The sequence below is a fragment of the Lutzomyia longipalpis genome, chromosome 2 (genome assembly GCF_024334085.1).
Source record: "Lutzomyia longipalpis isolate SR_M1_2022 chromosome 2, ASM2433408v1".
Taxonomy (NCBI): Eukaryota; Metazoa; Arthropoda; class Insecta; order Diptera; family Psychodidae; genus Lutzomyia; species Lutzomyia longipalpis.
In genome coordinates, this window is record NC_074708.1 from 19,133,616 (window position 1) to 19,145,628 (window position 12,013).

General features: G+C 37.5%; 4 protein-coding genes across 15 annotated transcripts in view; 3 read left to right on the plus strand and 1 right to left on the minus strand.

Annotated features, from left to right (window-relative positions):
* Positions 1 to 8,182, plus strand: part of LOC129789277 (chromodomain-helicase-DNA-binding protein 7) — a 32,225-nt gene extending 24,043 nt beyond the window's left edge. For 2 of the 12 annotated variants that reach the window (XM_055825930.1, XM_055825941.1), the window contains 10 exons: positions 491 to 627; positions 742 to 902; positions 980 to 1,300; positions 1,374 to 2,739; positions 2,812 to 3,324; positions 3,396 to 3,588; positions 3,659 to 3,845; positions 3,931 to 4,493; positions 4,566 to 4,829; positions 4,896 to 8,182. In XM_055825930.1, coding sequence (XP_055681905.1) covers positions 491 to 627; positions 742 to 902; positions 980 to 1,300; positions 1,374 to 2,739; positions 2,812 to 3,324; positions 3,396 to 3,588; positions 3,659 to 3,845; positions 3,931 to 4,493; positions 4,566 to 4,829; positions 4,896 to 7,359 — 6,169 coding nt within the window. In that variant the 3' untranslated portion in view covers positions 7,360 to 8,182. Of the gene's footprint in view, positions 1 to 490; positions 628 to 741; positions 903 to 979; positions 1,301 to 1,373; positions 2,740 to 2,811; positions 3,325 to 3,395; positions 3,589 to 3,658; positions 3,846 to 3,930; positions 4,494 to 4,550; positions 4,830 to 4,895 lie in introns of all 12 variants that reach the window. The other 10 variants (XM_055825932.1, XM_055825942.1, XM_055825933.1 and 7 more) reach the window with 9 other exon arrangements.
* Positions 1 to 12,013, plus strand: part of LOC129789442 (uncharacterized) — an 885,568-nt gene that overhangs the window by 375,778 nt on the left and 497,777 nt on the right. The window lies entirely within an intron of this gene.
* LOC129789300 (chaoptin) overlaps positions 1 to 12,013 on the plus strand; it is a 316,756-nt gene that overhangs the window by 285,802 nt on the left and 18,941 nt on the right. The window lies entirely within an intron of this gene.
* LOC129789437 (E3 ubiquitin-protein ligase CHIP) lies at positions 9,634 to 11,834 on the minus strand. The gene is made up of 2 exons (XM_055826254.1): positions 11,571 to 11,834; positions 9,634 to 10,814 (listed from the first exon to the last, which is right to left on the minus strand). The coding sequence occupies exons 1-2, from the start codon at positions 11,688 to 11,690 to the stop codon at positions 10,068 to 10,070; spliced, it is 867 nt and encodes a 288-aa protein (XP_055682229.1). The 5' UTR covers positions 11,691 to 11,834; the 3' UTR covers positions 9,634 to 10,067.

The following is a 12,013-nucleotide window of genomic DNA, read 5'->3' on the forward strand; positions in this document are numbered from 1 at the left end:
AAAAACAATACGAAAGAAAAGTGCTATTAATTCTCTCTAATATATGTTTAATTTCTCTATAATGCTGTGGCATGTTATTTATAACTATATTATACCAATTTAAATGAAACTAAATCGTTCCAAAATGGCTTATATTTTAACATTTATTATTTATTTATTTATTTGAAATTTTGCATGCCATTTTATTATTTTTTTAAATTTTATATTTTATATATTCTTTATATTTTATTCTCCATTATATGGCTAAAGTAAAACCATCATATTTGTGCAAACATAATATTCTCCTTACCATTTCTATCACTCCACCAATCCATAATGACTACTTCATATTATATGCATATTTTTTTTTCAATTATTATATAAAATGAAAAAAAAATCAAAATCGTACAATTTTGGCAAATAACGTAGAAATTTAATTAACTTTTCTTGAAGAAAAAAAAAATTATCGCGTTTTTTTATGAAATTTATTTTCTTTTATATTTTTCTATAGTTTGGAAGATGACACAAACTCTAAGCATGATGAAGGTGATGAAGTAGATGATGATTTGACTGTTTCTAAAGATGAACAGCGAGCCCCATCTGCAACTGATTCAAAGGACACTGATCTCGATCGTCCAAGTAGTTCAGGTACATATGATGCAAAAGATCTTACCCGATGTTGTATGAGGAATACAATATCGTGTAATATATATTTTTTTAAATTTTCATCCGAATTATATTTCGAACTGCCTTTTATTCAAGGTATTGAAGATGAAGAGGCATTGCTAGCTGCCACATTATCATCTGAGGATCCACATACTTGGCCAACAATGCAAGATCTCAATACACGCCTTCGTCGTGTTATAACATCATATCAGAGAAATTACAAGAAGGAGGAATTGAAGCAGCAACAGAAAGCAAAGGTCTGTTTTTATTTTTTTTTTCAAAAATTTTATTTGTAAAAAAATGTTGAGCATTATGTTTTTAATTGGTAAAATAGTTACAGGCTCTTACAACAACCACATCATTACCATCAACCTCTACGCCATCGTCAATAAGTGGTTTGTCAATTTCGCCAGCAACAATTTCAACAACTGTGACAACAACGTCAACATCAGTGTCACACCAAATGCATGGAACTACCACGCAATCTTCACAACAACAACAACAGCAGCATCATCATCAGCAGCAACAACAGCAGAACCCACCAATGCCAACGGCAGCAGACTTTTCTTTGATGTTAAGTCTTGGATTGGGACTTAATCCTGCAGATGCGAGTCAATTGGCTAATTGGGATATTTCTAAATTGGCCATGTACTTGGTAAGTCTCCAAAAAACAAGTAAATGTTTTATCAGGAACGTAAAATAATAAAACAATTAAAAAAAACTTTTAGCAAAAAATGGGACATCGTGAAAAAATTGAACAGCAAGTGCGTGAGAAAGAACGTTTGCGCCTTGAGTCTGTGCAGAAGAAGTGGAATCGTCGGGAGGAGAATGAATTTTTAAGAGTTCTCACAGGATATGGTATTGACTTGCAACCATGCACACCAATACCGACACCAGATTGGACAAAATTCAAATCTCTCGCAAAATTGGAAAAGAAAAGTGATGAGAGCCTATCGGACTACTACAAAGTATTCATTGCAATGTGCAAAAGGCAGGCAAGTGTAAAGTTGCTGGACGATGAGAAGGGTCTAGAGGGGATTGTTGATGATATAAGTGAAGATCATGCAAGATTGATTTTGGATCGATTGGAATTGTTGTCGAAATTGCGTGAATTGGCGAAACATTCAAAATTAGATGAACGAGTCTATTTGGCTCAAAATAACTACGATACACCAGATTGGTGGGAATCTGGGAAGCACGACAGGGAACTTGTGAGGGCAGTCTTGAAGCATGGATTGTATCGATCTGAGTACAATATTTACAATGATCCAGAATTTTGCTTTAGCGAAACAGCTAAGAAATATGAGAAAGAACTCGAAGCCCACAATCAGAGGGCACTCATGAAAATGGAAGCAGAATTGATGAATCTCGAAAAGAAAGATGTTGTGCCGATGAAGGTGGAGGATCATGCGGAAGGAGCACTTAAAATTGAGAAAATGCCCGTTAAAGCTGAAGTGACTGAAGTCGTTGCCCAGAAATCTGAGGATGAGGGACAAAAGGATAAAAATGAAAAAGAATTGAAGGAAGGCGAGGAGAAAGATGCCGAATCCACAGAGGTGGTTTGCGAAGCTGAAGAAAAGCCCCAAGATGATGAGAAGGCCGATAAAAGTATTGAAGATATTGACACTGAGAAGGTGGTGGAGAATCAAGAAAAACAAATGGATGTAGTTGATGAACCTAAAGATGAGACTGAAGTGGTGTCATCAAGTGAAAATGATAAAAGTAAAAATGAAAGTGAAGCTCAAGAAGAGGAGAAACCTCCAGCAATTGTGGATGAAGAGAATCCAACTAAAGAAACAGTAGAAGCGGCAGATGAAGAAGTTAAAGAAAAGGAAGTTCCAGAGGAAGAGCCTATTGTCATGGAAGCAGAAGAGAAGGAAATTGAAAAGGTGACAGTGGAGAAGAGTCAAGAAAATCCTCCCTCAACTGCCAGTGTTCAGGAAATAATTTCAGAGAAAGAAATTTCAGTTGAGGAGGAGTGCAATAAACAAGCTGCTGAACTTAAGGCAAGATTCCCCGACTTGGAAGTCATACAGCCTGTTGTAAAACCCAAAACTACAGAAATTTTCCCGAAGGAAATATTGGCAATCAGAGGTAAGTTTTGCATAATTTTCTTTTTATTTTTTACTAAATAATTACAATAAAATGTTTTTTTTTTTATTTTAGAAATCAAGCCAATTATTCCTAAGTTGCTCTCTAAGCAAATCCTGATCAGATGGTTCCGTGACTTTGCTCTGGAAAAGAGAATTAGTCACATTATTCACTGTGTCGAGAAGAATGAGTGGCCAGTGGGGAGATCGTATTCTGCCTATACAGGATGCCAGGGAATGGATTTAGATGTTCCCCTGTATGAGACTGTAAAGCGAATTCCAACGGCAATTGATGTGAATCTCGCAGCTGCGGTTACCAACGTGGGTATGGCAGGACGATCAAATACCCCAGATGTGATAACAATCACAACAGATCAGGGTCTTTCGAAGCAATTACAAAATCCCAATTTGGCTTCGATGAATCCATCAGGTATGAGCGGAAGTGCTTCGGCACTCAGTCAAAGTATGGCTGCTGCAGCAGCAGCTGCTGTGGCTGCGTCCAATAAGAAAAGGAAGAGACATATTGCAATTGATGTGGAGACAGAGAGAGCAAAATTGCATGCTCTTCTCAATAACACACAGAATCCAGGCAAGTTTTCATTTTTTCTTAAAAATTTAAGAAAAAAAAACTCACTTTAATTACTTATTTTGCTGTGTTAGTAGGTCTTCAAAAACCAGCCTGGGGTGACGATGAATCCAATGAATCCCGTAGAAGTTCATCTTCAATGTCTCTACAACCACCTCCAGCACATCAACATCAACCACTAACGAGATCAACTATGCCAACATATAACAAACCAACTGTTATTCCTGGCACATCTAGCACCTTGACCCCAATTGATTTATCATCGAGGTTTGTTAATATATTTTTTTAATAAATTAATTTGTAGAGTTAAATTGTAAAAATCTTTCATAATTTGCAGCTTACCGAAAGTAAATATGGGGGATATGACAAAGAATCCCATTGATCTAAGTGAAGTCCAAGACTTTTCTATGTCAAAGTCAAAATCATCAAGTGCCAGTGCTATGTCCTCTGTCTATGGTGGAGCAACGTCGGGAAAAGGCAAATTGGACAATATGCTTACAAAGTTAATGAAGAAAAACAATTGCGTAAGTTTCTACTCAATTTTTTTATTTCTAATTAATTTTAATAAAAATCTAATTTTAATTTTGTTTTCTCAATCCGTTTTCATAGCAACCCATTGAGGAGCCGGTTATTGGAAAGGAAAAGAAACGGAGGAAATTAGATGAGATTGTTCTTGGACTGTCAGCTGCTCAAGAACAAAAAATGTATCCTGATCCATCTCCACCGATGTCCATAAAGAAACCCCAAGTGGCACCAAGTGTGTCCGTTACACCAGCTAGTGGTCCATCGCAATCGACTTCCTCGAGTGCCAATCAAAAACCATTTACTATTACCGTAACGAGTGTTCCAGGTAAAAGACGAAGTAATACACCTCATCACCAATTACATGCATATTTGACTATATTTATTTCAATTTTTGCAGCCACATCAAATAAAGGAGCATCAATGAAAAATCCCCCTGTGTCAGCTACAACGGGACTTCAGGCTTTGCAGAATATGGCTGGACTCGGGGGTGTCTCAACGAAAGACATGAATGCATTCCTCGCTGAAGCTGCAAAGGCGGAACAACAGGCAATGCTGAAGCAACATCAGAAACTCCTACAACAACTACCAGCATCGTCACAACAGCGAAAGGCCTATGAGGCTATGTTTGCTGAAATGAAGCACTTAAGGTATTGTATAGTGTACTACTAATGAGACATATGGCAAAACTCCACTTTTCAATGTAGTTCTTACCTTTCAAGCTCAAAATTGGGATCCTATCCGACCCACGATGCCAAAGTCAACAAATGGTTGGCTGAACAGAGTGCAGCTCTAACGGAGGAAGCTCTAAGTATGGACTATAGATCCCGATCTAGATCTAGGCAACAGTCAACACCTACAATGCAAGACAGTATCTTTAGTAGGAAAGCTCTCACGGGAGAAGAGAGTGTTCCCGTTATAAATAAGATTACAGGAAAACGACTTACAGGAAATAAGGCACCCCAATTGAAGAGACTTACTCAGTGGTAAGTACCTAAGTTTTGTTCTCATCTCAGACACTCTCTTCATAAAAAAAATCATTTTCATTTCAGGCTAACTGAGAATCCTGCGTATGAGATTGATCCAAAGTGGTTGGAGATGACACAAAATCCACAATCTCCATCACCTAAACCTTCACCATCAGAAGCAAGTACATCGTCGTCCTCTTCGTCAAAGGCACCCCATCGTTCGTCAGCTACTGCTGGAACGTCAAGTAGTAGTGGTCTAGGGCAGTCAAGTTCAGCTTCTAATACATACGGTGTGCAATCTCAATCACTGCCTTCGACATCCAAGAAAGGACGTACGCACGACACATCGGCAGCTCTCTCAAATGCCGCTGCAGCAGCAGCAGCAATGCAATTTCCCGGTTTGGCAGGTCTCAATCCAAACTTGTTGTCCAGTTTACCCGGCTTGGGGTCATTTGATCCCAAAAACCCATTACTCATGCCATTTACTGGGATACCCGGTTTAGCGGGAATGAGTGGTCTGGGTAATCTAAACAATATGAACTTATTTGCCAATCTGGCTGGTCTTGGGCTAGGTAACTTAGCTGGATTAGATCCACAGAGTCTTGCCACAATGATGGCCGCTGCTGGTGGTGGTTTAGATGCAGCTGCTGCCGCTGCCGCTGCAGCTGCTGCAACTGGTTCGCGAGGTATGAGTAGCAGTAAGGGACCGTCTACGAGTACAAGTGGGACAACAAGTAGTAGTTCCAAGTCTAGAAAAAGTGATATGACATCACAATCTCAGGCATCTTCTCAGAGTCATACAACACCATCTACGTCCAAATCATCGAGTAGTTCAGCAAGTAATGCCAATGCTGCCAATGCTGCATTCCCCTTTTTGTTCCCAAATCCCAGCCTTTTGTATCCATTAGGCCTACCGTACCCACTCACCCCGGGTATGTCACCGTATGATCAATTGGCACAATATAGTCTCCTCAATGGGGCTGGTTTGGGAGCCGTTAGTTCTGGTGCTTCTGCCTCCACGACAACTTCATCGGCACGACAGTCGAGTGGTAAATCATCGAGTACATCTGGACGCAGTAGTGGTGGCTCGCAGTCGAGTGTTGCATCTCCAGGTGGAAAGACCCGTAGCTCGTCGATGTCATCACGTGTGGATACGTCACAGCTACAGAGTCTACTGTCACCGCATGATCCGCACTTACTGGAATCTCTCAGTAGGGTAACAGGATTGGATATTACACAATCAACACGTGCTTTGGCTGGAAATTCGAAGATGGATGCAAAATTGGCTCGAGATACAGCAACAAAGGATGCCATGGAGAAGCTAGAGAAGGAAAGGAGGAAATTAATGGATAATCTCACGAGGACAGGTTTTGGATCCGATTTAGCGGCTATGCAGGCATTTGCTCAAGGAAAGCTCCCCTCGACATCTCTTACCCCGTCTTCATCGAAGGGTAGCGGAAGCTCCAAGGACTCATTGCCAATTCCATTGCCACCGGACTTTAGTCAGGCACTCTTTGCTGAGATGGCGGCTGCAGCGGGTGTGAGTGTGGGCAGTGGGAGTCGAGAGTCATCAAAGAGAACACGAGATCACGATCTGAAGGATTCATTTGAGCACATGAGTAAATCTCAGATGGAAATGCTGGCACGAAATTTGGGCATGAGTTCATGTATCTCATTAATCCCAACATCAACAACCAGCACAACCTCAATGGCTGGTTCGGGGCATTCAGACGATAAGGGGGTACCTGCAAAGCGTGTTCGTACAAGTGATCACCACAGCTCCTCCAGTGGGCATAGGGCGGCAGAAGAGGCTCTACCGCTGGTGATGGATGAGAAAATCCACACACGATCCACACGAAGTAGTGATCATTCAGCGGCAACCATCGAAAAGGTGACAGTATCACCTGTATCCGCCGGAGTGAGTTTGTCATCGTTGCCATCGCAGACCACAATTACCATCACACCCTCACCATCTACCTGTGGTGTATCACCAGTGGCACATCACAGCTCAGCGCCCGCTAGTTCGGTTGCAGCAACGTCTCCATCGACAACGGTGACGGCAGTCCCGGAAAATCTCACCAAACCCCCTCCGCCACCTGTAGAGCCGCCACCAACTACGGCATCTCCCGGTGTTACGCACGAAATGGATTTGGAGGATCTGATTGCACCGTCCAAGGTGAGCAAAGGTGGTGGGATGCTTGTTGAAGAGACTTGCTCAACAAGCCAAGTGACTGAAGGAGGTGCGGAGGAGAAGAAGGCAAGTTCTGAATCGGAGGAACAAGCACAAGCTGCACCATCACTGGAAGCTGAAGCGGAAAAGAAACCAACAACGGGTAAGAGGACGCGTGGTAAACGACCACGATCTGGTGAGGATGTCGAAGCTATTGCGCAACCGGAACGAAAGAGAGAATTGCGCTCAAGTGCTGGTAGAGCAGCAGCAGCTGCAGCAGCGAGAATTGCTGCAGAGGCTAAGGCGGCAGCTGCTGCGGCGGCTGCATCGAATGATGAGACTCTCAATTTGTCCACAAGTGACGAGAGTAAGACTTGACTAAAGACCAAATCTCTTCGGAGAAATCATTGAGACGCACCAGTAGCGGTGGGTCGTGTAAAAAAGGCGCCCAGAAGGAGGAGGAAGTAGGATGACGCGACATCCCCCCAGGCGCGGATGCGGTGGTGTGGACAAGGGAAGGGCCCTCTCATCACATGATATTGTGTAATAAAAATAATTTATTTATTTTTACCTAATTCCCCTATTGAATAAGTGTCTGATATAGAAGTGATTATGTGGAGAATATAATGTAATAAGGAAATTCTCACTTATTAACAAAATCAAGCAGTGTTCAACGTATCACATGTTTCAATCGCCGCGCGCCCTTTTTTTTTCTTTGGAAAAAAACAGAAAACATGGAAGTTGGCAAGAAAAGAACATTAGGAGAAAACTAAAAAAAAGTGACTGCAGAAATGATAGTAAAAAAAATATGTGACTGTTTTTTTTTAAATGGATGACATGGAAGAATAAAAAGAGAAAGCTAAAATAAAATATATATACAATGAACCAATATTGAAGATATTCTCTAGTAGACGTAAAGCTATTGTAATAATTCTCCGTAATAAAAAAAAGAATATTGAAAAAAAATAACTTAAATTTTAAATTTAAAAAAAAATGTAGTGGAAAGTTGAATCAAATTTTAATGTAACATTATGGAAAAAATACAAGTATTTATACAATTACAAAAAAAATTAAAAAAAAAATTAATGAATATTCTATTTGGATACGCAAATGAGCATTTTCTGTTTATCTCACTACCTATATATATAAAATATTGTATTGTAATTTTTTTTCTAAGAAATACACACTTTGAAAAAGTTTATTTAATATTTTTTTCTTTTTATTTTTAATATATCTGTTTTTTTATTAATTTATATTTCGCTCAGAAAATTTAGAAACAAACAAAAAAAAATCTTTTTCAATTTATTATGAGAAAATAAAGAAAAAAAAAAACGTATATAGTTATTATTATGTGACTTAGAAAATTAATAGACAAAAATCCATCTCTTTGGAGATCAGAAAATTTATTCATATTTAATCTTAAATAAATTTGGATGAATAATAATACATACTTTACATACCTATTAAAATACGATAATAAAAGAAAAAATACTGTAGACAAAGTATAATAAATAAAAAAAAATAATTAAAAAATACTTTTTTTATTTTTTCAATTTACAGGAAAAACTGTCTGACAAAAAATAGGCCTGACGGTGTTTTACTTTCTTCCGATATTGGTAAATCATGGAGCACCGTATTTGAAAAGGGTTTTCAAAAATTCTAAATAAAAATGTCAAAGGTTAGAATAAACGTCAAACGTTGGAAGATAAACGTCAAAAATCTATAAAGGAACATAAAATATTGGAAATACGTCGAAATTAGAAAAATACTTCAAATATTAATAAGAAATATCTATCAAACAATAGAAGAAACATCAATCATTAAAATAAAGTTTAGACAAAAATCGTCGATCGTTAGAAAAGAAAACGTCAAATTGGAATATTGTCAAAAACTGTAATTTTTAAAAAATAAAATTGTTGAAGTACTAAATAGATGAAAAAATCAGGGTTAATCGTTTCAGGACCCTATAATGAATATAGCGTATGAAAGGTATGAAATGACGTGAAAATTTTTTTTGTATGTTTCTTTGTGATCAAATAGGACATTTTTTTGACCAAAACTCCAGTTTTTTAATTTTTGGTTTTTCGTCCTTCATGATCCTACGAGTCCTTGGAGTGTACTTAAATTTTTTAAAAATGAGCTATGGGACGAAAACGTCCCATCGGTCCTTAACATAAAATTGCAGGTGTCCAAAATATTAGTAAGATTTAATATTTAAAATCGTTCGTTTTATTAGGATTTCTTGTCAAAAATCTCAATTTTGCTTTTTTTCTATAAAAAGAAATTAATTTATTAAAAAAAAATGATTTTTTTTTATTAAAACTAAAGCTTCCCAGGAAGTTAATTACTTGCTGAATTAAAGATTCCTGCTTATTGCCCTAACTAGTTCGATTTGATCTCAGAGGCTACTAATCCCATTATTCTCCAGAATTTACACCTGGAACGAGAAGTGAAGTCTCGAAAACAAATGGTATCCAAACGCTAATGGAGGTATTCTCTATGGCAGGCTAAAAGTTTTCTTACTCTACCTAATGAAGGAAAAAGAACGTTGCTGCAAATTACTTGAATTCTTTTCAAGTCCAAAAGTGGATGACTTTTTTTTTGTAGACACCTAATGGGAGGATTTAAATCGAAAATATAGCTGACAAGACGTTGCATTTTCTTGAGCAGTTTTATTCATCACTAAAATGCATAATAATTATGTTTTAATTATTTTTTAAAACTTATTTATTTCTTTACACAATACCCCGCTGGAAATTTTTAACAAGAGTAAGATATACAGATAACTTGTAATTTGTTTTTTTTAAGGATATTCAACTCAACAGAAAGAAGAAATTATGATTTCTTTTTTTTTTTTAATATAAATTGCGCTACAGAAGGGTTTTGAAACATCACACTGGCGTCCGCAAGGTTAACATGGGAATTCGAAAGAGAAGGGATAAAAGATGTGGACAAAATGAGAAAGGAAATGAACTCTCATATACAAAGTTGTGCTCACAAAGTGTCCTTATCCACACTGTTCAGTCAATTTCGTTGGATTGCCTCATGGAACTTTTAAATTTCTTACATTTCCTTTCTTCTTCTTTCTAGTAATCCAACGACCACTCGTTCTCTGCTATGAACCCATCGACAACTTCCTTCATGGAGAAATTGGGAATAAGCTGATCTTGTGTGAGTTTGACCCTTGTTACGGGATCGAAATGTCCAACACGCTGAAGATGCTCCTCAATATCTTTTCGCTCATATGTTATACCTGAGGGGGTAATTACGGGCTCCTGGAGGATTTCAAAGCTGATTTTTCCACATAGATAGTCCGGAACTTCCCTTTTTCGGCGCCTGTCGTCTACTTTGGCAAACAGGTTGTTCAACTCCGTCACATGATTCTCACATTCGCGCTCAATTTCGGCTGTCTTCTCCTTCACAAAGTCTTCATTTGCATTGTCATCCAACTTCAGCTTAGCTATTCGATTCTCCATATCTTGCTGGATCAGGCGATTCAGGTACGTTTGCAACTCAATCTCCTGGCAAATACGCTTCTCTTCCTGAATATTCCATCGCTTTTTGCGTGCCAGACGCAATTGTGAAGCAATATCATCACCAAAATTGCGCCTCTGATCACGTGCTAAATCATTAGCTCGCTGTAGGTGCTTAATTGCCTCATCGTATAGCTCCAGCTCGAGGAGACTCTGGCCAAGGAAGAAATGTGCCTTCACCTGATTCTGCTCAATTTCCAATGCTCTGCGGCAATCACTACACGACTGATCCCATCGTTTCAACTTGAGGTGGCACAGTGCTCGATTTGTAAAGTAAATGGCTACATTAGGATTTTTAATCTGAAAAGAAAAAAAATTAAAATAATGGATCAACCTTGTAAAATTCGAATTAGAAAAAATATTAATTAAATCTAAACTATGTGTCTTCAGAGGATTTTAATGATTTCTAATTCTCCTTCCTTAATTTTTCTTCAATAAAAATTCATTAAAGAGTTGTAAAGAAATGTTATTGTAATGATATTTTGCTGCGATTTCTCCCTACTAAGTGGTGCGTGTTTAGGTTCTTTTTTAATCCGATTTAAAATCCTCAAGTTTTGTTCATGATAATTAAATTAGGTACATTGGTATACATATTGTTTGAATACCAAAGCATCTTAGTGAGTAAATAGAAGAATAAAAATAACAAACAATACACACTGCGCTAAAAATATCTTTATGTAAAAAAAGCTCCATTAGGAGAAACGCGTTAAAATAGGATTCATTAACTTGACCACGTTTTTCGATATTTTTAACCTTGCAAATATTTTTTTTAGCTTTTTTTTAATTGGTAATAAAAAAGAAATTAATTTAAAATTTGTAGAAAATTATTATTTTCTTTTCTTTGAATGTTTTTGTGAATTAATTTCGTCACCACTTCAACTTTGTTCTCCTGCCTATCATTTTGCAATTTGTAGCTTATTCTTTTACCTTAATTGAATGGTTTTGGGGTGAAATAAGCAAAAGGCAGTGGTAGTACATCAAATTGAATCTGTACATCGTAATAATTTGTAATTTGGATCAATAGAAGAATGGAAAAAAAAATATGAAAGAACTTACTATAGCTTTTGTGTAGCATTGAATTGCTTCTTCAAATTTTCGTGCACTAAAAAGCCTATTTCCCTGCTCCTTCAGTTCAGCATCTGTGAGATTTGCTGTTGTGTACATATGTTTGCTCATTTTCTCTATTTTATTTATTTTAACTGCCCTTTTATTTATTTATAATCACACAAACCAAAAGTTCTTCTTTCTTTGATTCACTTTTCACAGTCTCTTGACATTTTATTTATCGAAAGTAATGCAAAGGAGTTGCATGTTGACATTATAGGTGGCACTCGTGTACCTCTCTCGTATTGGAATCTTGTTGATTTCCGATGGAAGAGTCTTAGGAAGAAATGAGGACGAAATACTTGACATGTCTCATGACATGCGACAAAACTCTATACAAGTAGGAGAGAATCTTTATTCTAAGAACGTTAGGATTTTGTTAGGAATTTATTCAG